A 15,197-nucleotide genomic window follows, 5' to 3' on the forward strand; every position below is an offset into this window, starting at 1 on the left:
GCACAATGGCTGACCAACGTAACAACATGCCGGTAGCTGCCACGAGACCAACTGTACCATGCATATTCCATGATCTCTGTAACATTTAAACCTGTGACCTGTGCCTGGGCTACGCTTGATGGCACGAAGTCGTGCAGCGTCAGTATGCAGTCAACAGAAGCGTCTTGCGCCCTGTTGGCTGTTTGGACCAAGGCCTGGTGTACTTGTACGCAGACCGAAATTCTGGCGCCGGCGGTCTTGCTGTTGAAACTACACATTACATCTAGGGTGTCTCACCCATAATGGCGTAGCACGGTCTTGTTTGAGTAATATTCTTTGTTGGAAGAAAACATTATGCTTTTGGCTGAGGAAACCCAGCCATCCTGGACTGCGGGAAAGCATGGGACGTCTAAAGAGCCGAGAGGCTGCATGTGCATCGGAAGCCCCCATACCAACACCCCTTGCGTTTCCCAAAGCGAACCAGATACAGTCACCGGGACGGTGGGCTGCGGGACACGGCCGCACATCCCCACTATGCACGTCTCGGACTCCGGAATGGGGGCATTGCATGCGGTCCTCCGAAGCCTTGGAAGACTGTGTAGCCTTGGAGCGAGACGAGCTTGGACGAGGTGCTGCGAACTGCAAGGGAGACAGACTACAACGAGTGATAAGGCCTTCATGCCCATCTCTGGGGACTTGTTCTGACCCCTGTTCGTTTCTGGCTCCTCTCTAATGCCTGATCAATATCACTGTCAACCATGGCCAACGCAGCAAACCCCGAGAAACGCATCACCTTTGAGGGTTCGTACGTTCTTGTCCCCCAAGCTCCATGATGTTTGCTGAAAAGAAGAACAGAATACCTCGGCTGTACCGAGGCATGCTTCGAGTGGGCGGACAGCTATGACACCAAGGACTTTGAACGGCTGAGGAAGTGCATCGCTCCGACCCTGAGGGTAAGATGAGAGATCCCCTCCAAGTGACTTTAGCTGATGTTCACCCGGGCTTAGATCGACTACCGTTCGTTCCTTAATAAGCTCTGGAAGGCCATGCCGGCTGAGGAGTTCATCAAGATGGTGTCAGATAAGAAGGTGATTGGCAACCCCCTTTTGCGGACGCAGCACTTTATGAGCGGCATCAGCAAGTGGGAGAAGGTGTCGGACACCGAGATTATCGGTTACCACCAGCTCCGCGTGCCTCATCAGGTCTATACCGACTCAAGCTGCACCAAGGTTGCTGTCACGGGCCATGCCCACAGTCACAACACCCATTATTACAAGAAGATCAATGGCGTCTGGAAGTTTGCCGGTCTCAATCCGGATATTCGTTGGACCGAGGGTGACTTTGACATGGTCTTTGCTGACGGGCGTGAGGAATTGGGCGAGGCCAACTAAAGCGATAAGACGGGCGCCGTCGTGTTAGCAGACTTGGTAGCGAATTCGAATCAAGTATAACCTAGAAGCCTGATGATGTGATACGTTCGTGAACGAGGAGAGTCGGTGTTGAACATTGTGTGTGGGAACATTAGAGGAGGTAAAATGTAAAGTTGTTCACTCATCGTTGTTGTCGATCACTGTGGATGTTTCCTTACACTACACTACACTACACTAGTGAGCGGGTCTGTGGAGCCCAGCCCAAGGCGCCATCAGCCCCAGTTAGGTGCATCGGTACGTACCTCGATGACAAGTGGAAATGCGATGGTGGAAATGTTTGATTTTCCAACTACAATCAACTGAACAACATCAACAACAACAACCGCTCTTCTTTCTCCTCCTCCCTACCTTATATACCGTCTCAATGAAACTCCAGAGGTGACCAGGCGCGATAGACTCGCGACTACGTTAACCACACGGGAAGCACTCCATCATGCGCGAGTTCATGAACTACATCACCAATGCCTTCTACGGCGCAACGGGGTGGAACGAAGACAACAAGTACAACGAGCTGAATGCGACATCTAGAGGTGCGATCCTAACAGTGTCGGTGGACCTCCTGCATTGGTACCTGGAGACTAATACAAAGACTCATGAACTAGAACTTATCGACTTTCCTCTTCCCCGTGGCTTGCGCCTGACCCTTTCCTCGCTCGCAACACCCCATTTTGCGACAAGCTACCAACTCGGCAGTGTTGGCGTCGTCGACGGCTCTATATCATACCTACATAGCTCCATTCCCCTGACCCATATTGCCGCCCAGTCCGACAAGATCCCGCTTCCCGCTCTCCTACGATGTTACCGCCGTCTACACGACCTTCGCTCGCCCGGCCAACAACACTACATACTCGATGCCGACCCGTTGTCCGGACTGCCGCCATCACCACAAAGCGCACGAGCACTACTAGGCGCAGCATCTGACGCCGCTGTGGCTGGTGGGGCGCTGGATGGAGGGAGTACAGATCAGGATCTAGGCATATACACACACTCTCTTCTATACGGCCGTCTGTATCTGCCCAAATCACTGCTCGAGGGTATGATTATCAAGCGCTTTACCCAGGCGCTTCAGCTCCAAGTAAGAGCCGTCAGTGAGCAGTCCTTAAGGAATGGCGGGACCATCCTGGGCTTGGTGCAGTATGACAAGGGCAAGTATGGTCTCGAAGGTCTTTACTCGACCGACGGTGGTCTGCTGGGTTTTCGTGGTCTTTATAACTTTGGCGGCGACGCCTCTTCCTCGACCTGTGATCCCTGGACACCTACGCCAGGAGAGAACAACAACAACAACAATAACAACAACAATAACAACGGAAATGCCCAGGCCGGCGAGAAGGAGCGCATCTACGGTCGCTTCAGCGTCGGCGGAGAGCTCTACTACGGAACCCTCAACAAATCCGGCGGCATGTCGCTTGGCGCACGTTTTGCCACCCTACCAGCACACCGTGGGACACCCCTCACCGCAACCCTAACCATAAACCCACTTATGGGCAACATCAATGCCACGTACGCCCTTCTAGCTCGAGAATACTGTTCGCTCGCAACGCGGGTCGATTTCAACGTGTACAGTTATGAAAGCGAGTGGGCGGTAGGTATGGAACTCTGGAGTAATCGTAGACCAGCCGGCTTCCTGCTCGGCGCGAGCCCTTCCAACGATTTTGAGCCGGAACCACACCCACCCAGGAAGAAGGAGAGGAGTTTTCAGGCGAAAATGGAATGGCGGCTTGATGATCCTGAGCCTGAACCCGAACCCGAGCCTACTCCCAAAACTAGAAAGAACGACGAGTACAAGGGGGTCCTAAAAGCTCGCCTTGACAACAACCTTCGCATGGGGTTGCTGTGGGAAGGAAGAGCCAAGTCCCTTATTTTCAGTATAGGAACGGGGATCGATCTGCATAAATTGGGTGAGCCCTTTAGGAGCCTTGGCCTTGAGGTTCAGTACTCCTCTTGATCATCGCACGACAAACATCCTAATCCAACATCATCATTCGTACAGCTGTTCTTCAGACAGGCCAAGCTTCGTACAATGTAAACCAAGTGGCTGAAATGGTCGTAATGGTAAATACTGGACCACCGTTATGAATGATACGGAAATTCAGGCCGCGCTACTCCAGGTAAATCGGGGTCTCAAGACTAAGGCCGTCCCTGGATGGAGCAGCGGAGACAGCTCTCTCGATCGATTTCAAGACTTGTCGAGACCCTGTATCATGGGGGGATCTTTCCTTGAAGTCACAGGGTGCCCACCATGTTGCATCGACTCTTTCACGTACTCTTTCACGTACTTTTGCTGCTGTAGCTCATGTTCGTCCCGCTGTTGGCTGTTTGCCTGCTGTTGATGCTGCCGATTCTCCTGACACTGCCTGACAACTTTGGCGAACACGCTCCTCTCCTGGATACGTCTAATCTTACTGGGCCGTATATGCTTTTCTGCTCTACTAGGCTTTATAGTGGTAGCGGATGCGTCTTTGATAGCGCTTTTCAAACTTAGCGTACTGCTGGCTTGTAACCCCTTTGACTGTCCTACTTTGAGACGCTGAAATAAGTGAGAAGAAGCCGGAGGTCCAAAGAGATGTGGATAGACATCTTTATGATGCGCACTTCCTCGGTAGCTGAACCGTTTCAAGTTCAGCTGTTTGGGTTCGTCGTCTGGTATCATCCTATGTTGCGACTTTTCCGATGAATCTAGGCGTGGAAGACACACTTTCAAGCGAGGCGGCGGTGATGAAGATTGCTGTACAGTCTGATCTAGACGTTTGGAATGCTGTACTGGAGGTCCTTGCAATGAGGCTGCTATCGACGGTAAACACGACGGATCCAGAGCTGTAGCCGGTGATGGGGCCGATACGGGAACCGGAGTCTGGAAATAAACCGAACGGCCGTTTATGGTTGATACAGGCTCGAGTAAAGAAGCACACACTGACGAAATGGTGGTGGCCTGGGTCGAGTCAATGGGTTTTTCGCTGCCTTTCTGTATAATGCAGGCCCCGTCGCTCCCTTCTGGCGGGCTACACCTTTCCTCCTTTCCCTGAGACTGGCTGTATACTCGGCCGAAATGCTCTTCTCTCACCACTTGGTCAGACCGTCCCTGTGCGTTTGGCGCCGCAAGAGGGCTTCCAAGTACCTCTAGGCGAGCTCCGGATTGAGTTGTGCGAAATTTGATTGATCTCAACGGAACCCTTGGCGATCCCAGAAAGCGTCGAGGAGACTGTGCTTCGAGGAATTGGTTGAATTCCTCTTCGTTGAGCCCTAGCCGTTTTCTTGCACCCTTCAACGGCTTGGCACAGAAATTTTGCCCTTGGAACACCTCCCAGTGACCCGGAGGAGAGGTGCCTAGCAATCCTTGGAGCCGTCTAGAAGCAACGACCTGCCGGCGAGTTGGTTCGGTGGCGGTCTTCGGCTTGATCGGGGCTATGAATTCTTCTTGCATTTCTACCTGGTCTTCGTCGTCGGCCCTCGGCTCTACTGGGAGCTCATCTTGAAGCTCATTATCTTCATCGCTAACCAGCGATCCGAAGTCGTCCATGGGTCCACCCTCATCGAACTTCTGTTGCCGGCAGAGTTCTCCGTAATCGTTGTCTCTCTCGACTATATCTGTCTCTGCCTCGGCGGCAGGTGCAGAATTTCGGGCACCCAATGGCGGGATTGGCTGTAAAGCAGTTGTTATATTGCAGGCGCCGCAATTGGAGCATACCGTAGACTTGGCTCGATTTCCGGGGACTACGAACGGAATAGTTTCAATGGCAAAGGTGACGCCAGTCACCCGACGAATCTTGGCTAGATAGCCCAAACAACTACAAAAGGAGGCCGTTAGTAAAGGAATCAATAGCGCGAAGCTCAACATCAATATGTGAAGATAGACTGACCTGCCACATGGATTATGATTCAAGAATATCTTTGCTTCGGATCGCTCGGTGGGTAGCTTGATATGTTTCAGCTCACCCATGCGGGCCAAATCACGGGTCTTGAGAAAGTCCTGGAGTAGCTTCAGGACCCAAGCTGTTGACAATTGCTTTTCAATGCTGTCAAAAGTTAGGACAGGGGAAAATGAATGGCATATGGATGGAGAACTCACTGTGATGCCATATACCTCCCAACATGCTCCGGGGGCACGACACTCGCTCCTGGGCAATCGTATGGTTGCATGTAGAGGGGGAAACCCATGATATTGTATGCATATCTGACCAAAGCTGTCATTGTTTCATTGGGAAGGACCCCTTGGGTGGAGGACCGCCCCTCGCCCTTCCATCCGCTTACTGCCATCATCTGCGGGACAGCCGACATATATGACGCGATGAAGCCACAGGTAGAATTTTGGACAGGAAACGTCAGACTCGTAGTGACAACCTTCTGTAGAATTGTTAGCTTCTTCCCGTCTGTCAAAATCGTGGATCCTGAGAGAGGATGGTCATTCGTGGAAAGTATCGCGCGAAGGGCTTCCGGTTCGCGAAATATGGTGGAAATGAACCGAGCCTTTCTGTTCCTCCTTTTGGCCGGCTGCCAGCCAAGTCGCTCGTATTGCTTCAACTTCTTTGCCCTTATAGTTGCTGAACGAGCGTACTGTCGCGCGGTGTATCCCTTCTTGTCTTTGATACTAAAGGAAGCCTTCTGTAGCAGAAGCAGCTTGACCGTCGCGAGGGAACCATTAAGCACAGCCAAGTGCAAAGGGGTGACCTGATCTCTGATGGTCTGAGTATTCACGGCGCTCTTGTCCTGGTGAAGGATCCGCTTAACCCGTTTGAGGTCTCCTTCTAGAATAGCTTCATGTATTGTGCGTAGGCCAAGCGCCTTTGTCATGAACTCGGAGGGCTTCATGTTGGATGATAGTGACTTATGTTTAATTTGATTTCGTGTTGATATGACTTATGGAGTCGTTCTGTGAGGATTTGATGCGACTCTGGATGTCACAGTTGGTATGGAACTCGCAATCCTGCGTCTGGACCACCAATCTCGAGGTGAGCTCAAGGTAACAGCAGAACGAGATGAGGATCTCACGAAGTTGTTTTGGGTATAAACGCGGGACAGAAAGAATCTGGTTATGGTACCGGCTTCTATGAACGCCGATAGATAATAAAAAATAGACGTGATACAGAAAGTATTGCTCCAACGCGAGGATGGTGATGGAGTGAATGAAGACGGTTGACTCCGAGAGAATATCTTGCTGATAGATTCTCCCAATTTCAAAGTATGAGTGGAGTGTGACGCGCAGGCAAGATGGGTGGTAGAGTATCGATTGTGATTTGGGAGGAAACGCGCGAGGTCCAAGTGTTGTCAACCACCTGTTTCCGGCGTGATATGTAACAGGAGTGGGCGCGCGAGGGGACAAACGTTCCCTAGCAAACTCGCAAGCCTCACTTTGAAGATCGGACGACAACGTGAGGGGTATATACACTACGATGGGTGAAATGAGACATACCCAGGGCATTGGCACTGAGCACAGGCAAGTCAATAGGGGTCTGGATGTATAGGGGTGATATTTCACACTGGGATGTTTACGATATTGGAGGACCAGTAGCCCGGCGCATGACCAAGAAGCAATCCATTTGACACCTAAACCTGATATGCTACCGGGAAAACAAAATCATGCGACGCAAAACCTTCACTCCAGAGACTGGGGGTATCGTATTCGTGAATGGGGGAAGATTTAGATATTATTCATGATATCTAGCGACGAATTTACTCGTCATCCTCCTCATCGGCCTCAATGACGGTCTGGGCGATACCTGTACGATGTCCGTTAGCGTCCGTTTCGTCCAAGATTGTTTCCAGAAGCAAACTTACGGTCCAGATCACGCTGGCCCTGCTGGGTGATACGGCGGCCACCCTTCTCCTCATCGTGCTCGAGGACACCGATCTTCTCGAGGGCCTGGAGGACCTTGCGGTCAACGGAGCCGGAGGCCTCGACGTGGTGGGAGGGACGGCTGCCACGGTTCTTGGCAGTGCCGTGGACGCGACGAAGACGGCCAACACCAACGGTCTTGCGGAGGTAGACGTGGCGGGCAACGGAGGCAGCGCGGACGTAGAACCAGTCGATGTCCTGGGGGGGCATCTCCTTGGCGGGGCCGGTCTTGACGGTGTCAACCCAACCTGATATCACGGGTTAGCCGGCAGCCTCTTCTGCAGGGAGATATTTTGGGATGCAGAGCGTACCGGGAACGGGCAGCTTGCCCTGGCGCTTCAAGAAAGCGGCATAGGCGTTGACGAACTTGTGGGGCTACATATCACAATGAAGTACCGTATTAGCAATGATTCCGTCATCGGAAGTCTTTCGACCCCCTCGCGCCTGCTCCCATTTTCTTCTTTCGTTGTTGTCGTGCCCGCTGGTTGTGGTTCGTCGTCGTGATCGCCGGCCAGCTCGGCAAGCTCCAGCTCAGCTCATCTTTCGAGGGCTCAGAATTGCGTTTGCCAGCCGATCGACTCGGACTCGGACAGCGATTTGCGATTTGAAGTTTCTGGTTCGGCCGCAGAGGAGATCTCAAGACGGAGATCTGTAGTGGCCTACCTCGACGTCCCGAACAGTGACACCTCCAGGCATTTTGACGGTTGGTTGGGTTGATTAGCCGACTTAATTGAAGTTGCTCGCTCGGTGGTGCAAAGAGTCGCGATAGCTGCCGGCGGTGGAAATTTTTTAGGTGGATGGAAGTCTTGGCATCAAGACTGCACGGGCCAGCACCGCCGCGGCGATTAGGGCTGTGGCCCTTCCGCCCTCTGCACCTTGCCTGTGCTCGCCTACATACACTAGTGGAAGCGCCTCCAAATCACGGCTCTACCAACCCTAACCCCCGTAAAGCACCCTTGGCAGAGCACCTGCAGCGTCTGGAATTATTTGGGATCATCCCAGCGCAAGTCCAAAGTCCGCATTCCATTCCACTCCACTTTGCAACCTTGTTGACTTTAAAAAGAGTCCGTTCATCTAGTGTACTGTGTGAATCCATCATCTCCGCATGTGAAGTCTGGGGCTCACAATCACCCATCATGGACACTCGCTCACTCATTCTTCAGCAACATAGGCTGCTCATCATTGATGACACCACGAGGTGCCTGGTAGATCACAATCGGCCAATGACCTCCGTAAATTCTGAGCAAGTCTGATACAGTAAGGTAGGAACCTCTGTCAATGCAAATACCCCCTTTTGCAAAGAATTTTGACTAAACCCAATCCTTGTGATGCATATTTGCAATACCAACGTCCCCATATCTACATCAACAGGGGTCTGATCTTGGTGAGATGGGCATTCTTACACTATACCTGTCTGTACACCGGAGGTACCCTTTGCAGACCTAGTGGCGGTCGTGTGTAGTGGTCACAGGGTCTGTATACCCAGATCCCCAATGTGCAAAACACACTCCCTCGTGCTAAGAAATCGGGTTGTCGAAATCGCTTACATCAACAGGGGTTCCTACTGCATTGCGCCGTCGCCTGTCTGCTTGTCTACCTCTACGCTATAGTCAAGGGCGAAGACGAAGACCTAGTACGCTTTATATCATAATCACATCCTCAGATATCCACATCAGAATCTCTCGTATAGGCTGGACTATCACGATACCTGCACGCATGATGTTGTGTCCTCGGGAGATCTTCAGATTACCAGATCCGCGAGCCGCCCTCTAGACTTAGCCTCCCATGCCGCCACAGCCATACCTCCTGCATCAATGAACCAATGGTAGGGATAGATGAGGACTGGGTTACACAACAATTCGTCGCTCGGGAAGGTTTTCTTGCCAATGAGCGAGGTGCTTGTCTGGAAGACTTGGAATAGCTGCCATTCGTTAACGCCAGCTTCGTGGTATCTCTGACAGACACGGTTTCATCATGATAATATCAATTCCTCTGTCAACCTCATCACGGATACTGATTACTTTTCAGGTGATAGCCGTCGAGCTTAACGACGGGTGATGACCAAGTCGCTGCAGTCCTCCAACACAACCATGTCCCAATCACCAGCCTCGGCGCTTTGAGCGGGCCGGTCACAGGCCCCGTAAACTTGGAATTTGTCTTCACCGAAACGACATATTCCCGCCCTCCAGGCTTGCAGCTGAAGATACCTGCGAATGCCACAATATTCTGTCAAAGCCACGTGCGAAGAGATCTTCTATTTGGGTACTTGGACATTGCAGGACGCGCTAGAGCGGCCTGAAACTCTACGCAAAGTATCAGTCCCGAACTGGGCCGGACACAGCGACCAGTACGCCAAATCACTCCACAGGCGCTTAACGCCCTCACACTGCGTCTGTCATCAACAATATCTTGGTTCTTGCCGGAGTGGCCTGGAATAAATAGGTTCTTATTCCCTCCGGTATAGCGTTCGCGATTTTACGCTTAATTTGTGACTGGCATCGCTTCTTTTATTTTATTTTAAGTGTACTTTGTTCTTGTCTTTATTGCAGACATTTTCTCTTTTACCTGCTGGCAGGTTTACCTTCATTTACACAGACATTGTTTTCCTTCGTTCATTACTCTGATCATTCTTGAACACCTTGACACTAGTCGATAAAGTGTTGAATATCCTCTTCCTTTATTATGCTTGCCTCTCTTGGTTCTATGCTCGCGCTAGCAGCGATTGCTAGAGCCAGTCCATTGCTTCCCAGAGCAGTCGATTCGCTCAACGAAGAGGCTACGGCGGAAGCCCAACAGCGGGACGACAGTGCTACCCGTGCCTCTTCCAATGTCCAAATCAAGGTACTTAAACAAAGTATAAGGTTTGAAACAACAAATGCTAACTGGATGACAGACATCGGACGGGAGATGTCTTTTCGTTGATCAACTGTCCGGCGACTTCCGGGCAAACTTGACCCCTATACAAGTTGCCGACTGTGGTTCTACCGATGGTCAGGGGTGGGATGTTATCACGAGCGGCAAGCATATCTCCGGAGACGGTGGTATGCTCGTGGTGAGCACGTTGACACAAGCCTGCTTCAGCTACGATCCCCGTCGGGCGGCTGGAAACCAAGTCATTCTCTTTTCATGCGGTGGCCGAGCTGATGGTGGTAAGTAACTTGTCGCAAAAGTACCCTACAACAGAGATGTTTGGCACTGACATCTTCCAGGTGGCGAGGTCACTGACTCCCAGATATTTGCCTTTGACGGCTCATCTGGACCTCTTTCCTTCCAGCCTCAAAATGCAAAGGACACATGCTTCACGGTCTCGGGTGACACTATTAACGTTGCACCATGCAACCCGGGCGAATCTAGCCAGTCGTTCGCCTTTGGAGACGGCGCCGGTAGTGGAAACAACAATGGAGGAGGAAACGCTGACACGGGAGGGGATACCAACACTGGGGGAAATACCGACGCACAAGAGAGCACCACTTCACAACAGCCGACAACCTTCGCCACTCAAGTCACCACGACAGCTGATGCTACGGCCACGGCGTCCGTCACTTCGTCCCCGAACGGCGGGTCGGGTTCAGGTCCAGGAAGCAGTTCCGGAAACGGCGGCATTCCCACCTTCAACCCGACCGAAGCTGTACCGGTTTCGCGGGCAGGTGGTACTTTGCAGTCCACAGCAGTTGCAGAGTCTCACCAGCGAGATGATACGGCCACCCGCACTTTCAGCGATGTCTCGATCCGGGCCCCCGACGGACGGTGTCTCTTTGTTGATCCGACAGCTGGCGACTTTCGCGAGAACTTGATCCCCATTCAACTGGTGGAGTGTACTGGATCCCCCAACGAGAAATGGGACGTTCTTACCTCGGGAAAGCATAACCAACAGGACAAAAATGGGACACCGGCTGCTTTGATAGTCAGCACTTTGGTTTGTCTGCACATCTATGACGTGGTGAAGAGCGACGTCGGGCTAACTGAGCTTGGTCTATGCAGACTCAGGGCTGTCTCAACTTTGACGGCCGCCGAGCGGCTGGTGATACAGTCATGCTCTTCTCCTGCGGTGGACGTGCCGCTGGTGGTGAGTCGAATCACCAATGCTTTGCCGAGATGATGGATTTCTGACCGCGAACACACAGAGGGCGAAACCAGCACCGGACAACAATTCCCGTTCAACGGAGCAACCAGCTTTGCTCTTGCACCGGTCAATGAGAAGGGCTCGATTTGCCTGATTGCTGGCGATGAGAGGGTGGACTCGGGAGCATGCCCCGACGATGGAAGCCAACTGTTTTCCATCTTTTAGGTCTTGAAGGGAAGCTTTCAAGCTGGTTCATGATGATCCTTGAAACCAACAGCTTCTGGGGAGAAGAGATCAGGGGCTGTGTCCATCGGTGACCTGCCAAGCCAGTACTCTCGCTTGCTGGATTGTACCACTACTTTTTGTTATATGTCTCTGTGAATTTCCAACAGGAATGAGTTTTGACGTTTGTTGAAGAGCAACTGCTTCGCATTTGATGGTTCAGAGGTGGAACAGACACGAAACCTTGGGAAAAGTGATGTTTAGCCTGGTGATCATTACCAAATCTCCGCATGCAAACATTGCCCTTGAATTGATTCGATCGGGATGATTGTTCCTCAGTTTGAATGGTATTCCTGTCTAGACGTGTAGTTTCCTCGAGAAATGTTGGTAGTGAGGTCATTTACTGCAGTGGTTCCTGAAGTCGAAGTTATTTGGGACGAAGATATCCCTTGATTTGTCAGCTGCTAGCCACCTGCCCACCCGTCGCATCATTCAACGCAATCAGTGGTTCCCGAGACCGTTCGCAGGCGGACCTGACATCATGCGCCGCCCCGAAAATTCGCTGCCAAAGTGACCGGCTTTGACACATTCCCCAAGCCGAAACTCCGCATCTCCCCCGCGGTCACTACCTGCGCCGACGCACCCGCTCTTGTCCAGTTGCTCCCGGAACGGCAATTTTTTTAACACCCAAGCCACGACCAAGCGCCATCTCCGGCAACGCTGAGGAACCTAGCAATTTGCGAACAACCTACACCTAGAACCTCTACACAACCGCCGTCGTCATGCCGCCCCTCCGCTGCGCCAATGCGCCCGCACCAGCGAGCCTCTTCGTCCAATTGAGCATGCGCCGAACCGCCCCGTCCCCTATTCTGGCCGATATCCTGCTCCCGCTGCGTGCGCGCGCTCACCACAGCGTCGCCAGGAGAATAGCGACTGTTCCAACTACCACTCCGGTTTCCAAGACGCCATGGCGCACCAGACAATCCCTATCTTCAAGCCAGTTCAACATGCGCCTGTTCACTACCACAGCCCCGAGCAAGGCCACACACACGTTATTCAACCCCCAGAACGACGAGGATGGGAACGAGATGGTGTTGGAAATTACCGAGCGGGCAGCGAAGGCTCGTTATTCCTTTAGGCCCCTTCCTCCTTTTCATTGTGCTAGCGGACAGACCGACTAACATGGGTAACCTCCTGCCGAAACAGCGCCTTTCAGAAATCATGACCAAAGACTCCAACCCTTACCTTGCGCTGCGCATTCAAGTCGAGTCCGGCGGCTGCCACGGTTTTCAATACCTCATGAAACTGGTCACCCTCCCAGAGCAGCTTCCCGAGTTGCCTCTTGCCGAAGAGGCCGCGGAGGAATCAGAGATTCGTGAAGATGATACGATATTCAGCTATTACCCCGATGACAGCCCAGCGCCGTCCTCCCCCGATCTGACGCTACCGAAGATCATTTTGGATGGGCCCTCATTGGAGTTGCTCAAGGGCAGCAAGGTCGACTTCACCATGGAGTTGATCGGTTCCCAGTTCAAGATTGTCGATAACCCGTTGGCGACAAGTAGCTGTGGTTGTGGTACGAGTTTTGATATCAAGATCTGAGGGACCAGGTAATGGAACGAAGGACCTCATCAGCACGGTTGAGTGTATTGTTATGTGACTGTATTGGATAGGAGGCCTCGTCTACTGGGTATACATAATAGAGCTGCAACAAGCGTTTGCTTGTTCATATATGTCACTTTAGGGGATGCGATCACGAGTAGAAGCAATGTTGGTAGACACAAAACTTGATAGAATTGGGCCCAAGTCAAGGCCAGTTACGGAGTAGGCTAGGATCACGAATCCACCGGTGCACCAGATTTTGTGATCGGAAAACGACAAAGTTGCATTCATTCCCATCCAGCCTTTATGGCTTCCCAATTAACGCCGAGCACCATGCATCCGCAACGACCAAGACAAGGTTCGTGAGATCTCAACGAAACCCCAATTGCATTTAGTTCATCTGTCTGATGAGAGCGTTGATGTGCTCCTCACGGTTGCCGAGGTCACCGCCCTCGATGAAGTGCTTGAACTTGCGGGTACGGAAGCCACCGGTGGGGTTGGAAAGCTTGAAGGGCCAGAGGAAGTTGGAGGCCTGCTTGAAGTTGGGGCCAACGGTGTAGATCTCGTGAATGAGATCCTCCATGCAGATGATGCCGTACTTGCCGAGGTTCTCCTCGATGATGGAGTTGTCGGTGAGGGCAACGCGCTGCTTGTTGACCTTGCCGTATCCGCGCTTGTAGATAAGCTCCTTGACGGACTTGAGGTTGGGGTAACCGTAGGCAACCCAGGGCTCGACGATCTTGATCATCTCAGCGGTGGCCTTGGTAACGCGAACGAAGACACCGTTGTTGATCTGGAGAAGACGGAGAAGCTGGAGGATCTTGCGGGGCTTGGGGGGGATCTTGTTGATACCCTTGATGCGGATCAAGAAGATGAGCTTGGCCTCAGCGGGGATGTGGAAAGAGCCATCCTGCTTGGCGGCGCGCTGAAGGCGGATCTTCTCGCGCTCAACGTCGCGGTACTCCTTGACGTAGGTCTCGGCGCGCTTGAAGATGACGGCACGCTTCTCCTTGTTGGCCTGTTGATTGAAGTCAGCAACGAATTTAGAACAATGCAAGCGAGTTCAAATAGTCCATTGTTGAGGTGTAATGTCAGACCCGAAAGATGGTATTTAGCAACAGCATCGGCGAACCTAGTCGCTATGGTATGTTGTGCATCATGTTGTCCTCTGGAAGGGGGAAGCTCAAGTGGTTATACTCACAGCCTTCTTCTTCTCGATCTCGGCCTGGCGCTCAGCGCGGGCCTTCTCCTGAGACTTGCGCTTCTTCAGGAGGGTCTCGGGGACCAGGACATCGTTCTTGGTGGGGACGGAACTAAACATCTCAGATTAGTACGGGTCCAGCATACCAGAGGTATGTGGTAGAGCGCCGGTGGAGAACTGCTGCTCAAGTGCGGCATTCTCTCGTGGCTGACTCGATTGGCAGCTCGGTATAGCTGCATGGTGTAACTTTGGAGAGATGCGCTCGGCATTTTCAGCACGAGGATCACACAACCATGTACAACCTGGACAACGAATGCCCAAAAGGTGAGCCAACTACGACCGAGAACAAAGACTCAAGATTTCACACTTTCGTCCAAGTTCCTGTCGCAGCAGCGATGAATTTAAGGGAGAAAGCCAGGAGACCTTCAGCCCCAACACCCCACGAGACATCTCTCAGTCTGCAAGCCTGGTCGGTCCAAGGCCTAGAGGAAAGAGGGAGAATCATGAGAGGGATCGAGCTGGGACGATGGCTGCTCCGCGAGAAGACAGGCCAAAGACACCCAGTGAGAGGACCACGACTATCTGCAGATTGTTCCTGGAACACGCGACGATACCATTCCTCTGGCGTCAAGGGGAAGGATCGGGGTTGGCATACGTAGACATGGTGCCGGTGGTCGATCTGCGACGATGCCAGAATTCGATGTCGAAGTACGAGCAGAAGAGAAAAAAAGGCGTTGATCGATCGTTAAGTAGGGCCCGCGAAATTTTGACAACAGTGGGGCTGCACGGAGCCCAGGCTCAGCCGCCAAGGGGATTTAGGGTTTGTCCGACAGGTTTGGTGCCTGCCCTGTGCTCCGCTTTCTGCCACTT

At 52.4% G+C, this 15,197-nt stretch overlaps 7 protein-coding genes across 7 annotated transcripts; 4 read left to right on the plus strand and 3 right to left on the minus strand.

Annotated features, from left to right (window-relative positions):
• Positions 1-720: 720 nt before the first annotated feature.
• NEUTE1DRAFT_116788 (scytalone dehydratase) lies at positions 721-1,436 on the plus strand (the record flags this gene model as incomplete). The annotated part of the gene is made up of 3 exons (XM_009852209.1): positions 721-780; positions 835-932; positions 987-1,436. 3 exons carry the CDS (start codon positions 738-740, stop codon positions 1,368-1,370), a joined length of 525 nt encoding a protein of 174 aa, XP_009850511.1.
• A 406-nt stretch (positions 1,437-1,842) lies between these two features.
• NEUTE1DRAFT_100308 (uncharacterized protein) lies at positions 1,843-3,354 on the plus strand (the record flags this gene model as incomplete). Its single annotated transcript, XM_009852210.1, has 2 exons — positions 1,843-2,909; positions 3,177-3,354. 2 exons carry the CDS (start codon positions 1,843-1,845, stop codon positions 3,352-3,354), a joined length of 1,245 nt encoding a protein of 414 aa, XP_009850512.1.
• A 1,379-nt stretch (positions 3,355-4,733) lies between these two features.
• NEUTE1DRAFT_100309 (uncharacterized protein) lies at positions 4,734-6,215 on the minus strand (the record flags this gene model as incomplete). Its single annotated transcript, XM_009852211.1, has 5 exons — positions 4,734-4,811; positions 4,906-5,049; positions 5,395-5,399; positions 5,476-5,590; positions 5,658-6,215. The coding sequence occupies 5 exons, from the start codon at positions 6,213-6,215 to the stop codon at positions 4,734-4,736; spliced, it is 900 nt and encodes a 299-aa protein (XP_009850513.1).
• Positions 6,216-6,855: 640 nt separating this feature from the next.
• Positions 6,856-8,002, minus strand: NEUTE1DRAFT_116789 (40S ribosomal protein S19; the record flags this gene model as incomplete). Its single annotated transcript, XM_009852212.1, has 4 exons — positions 6,856-7,123; positions 7,182-7,487; positions 7,551-7,614; positions 7,903-8,002. 4 exons carry the CDS (start codon positions 7,933-7,935, stop codon positions 7,077-7,079), a joined length of 450 nt encoding a protein of 149 aa, XP_009850514.1.
• A 1,832-nt stretch (positions 8,003-9,834) lies between these two features.
• On the plus strand, positions 9,835-11,713 carry NEUTE1DRAFT_80893 (uncharacterized protein; the record flags this gene model as incomplete). The annotated part of the gene is made up of 4 exons (XM_009852213.1): positions 9,835-10,080; positions 10,133-10,388; positions 10,449-11,305; positions 11,366-11,713. 4 exons carry the CDS (start codon positions 9,922-9,924, stop codon positions 11,525-11,527), a joined length of 1,434 nt encoding a protein of 477 aa, XP_009850515.1.
• A 504-nt stretch (positions 11,714-12,217) lies between these two features.
• NEUTE1DRAFT_80895 (uncharacterized protein) lies at positions 12,218-13,126 on the plus strand (the record flags this gene model as incomplete). Its single annotated transcript, XM_009852214.1, has 2 exons — positions 12,218-12,615; positions 12,731-13,126. The coding sequence occupies 2 exons, from the start codon at positions 12,307-12,309 to the stop codon at positions 13,124-13,126; spliced, it is 705 nt and encodes a 234-aa protein (XP_009850516.1).
• A 17-nt stretch (positions 13,127-13,143) lies between these two features.
• NEUTE1DRAFT_116791 (60S ribosomal protein L7) lies at positions 13,144-15,066 on the minus strand (the record flags this gene model as incomplete). The annotated part of the gene is made up of 3 exons (XM_009852215.1): positions 13,144-14,144; positions 14,328-14,439; positions 14,983-15,066. 3 exons carry the CDS (start codon positions 14,988-14,990, stop codon positions 13,518-13,520), a joined length of 747 nt encoding a protein of 248 aa, XP_009850517.1.
• Positions 15,067-15,197: the final 131 nt, after the last annotated feature.

This window comes from Neurospora tetrasperma, assembly GCF_000213175.1.
Source record: "Neurospora tetrasperma FGSC 2508 unplaced genomic scaffold NEUTE1scaffold_3, whole genome shotgun sequence".
In the NCBI taxonomy this organism is placed as follows: domain Eukaryota; kingdom Fungi; phylum Ascomycota; class Sordariomycetes; order Sordariales; family Sordariaceae; genus Neurospora; species Neurospora tetrasperma.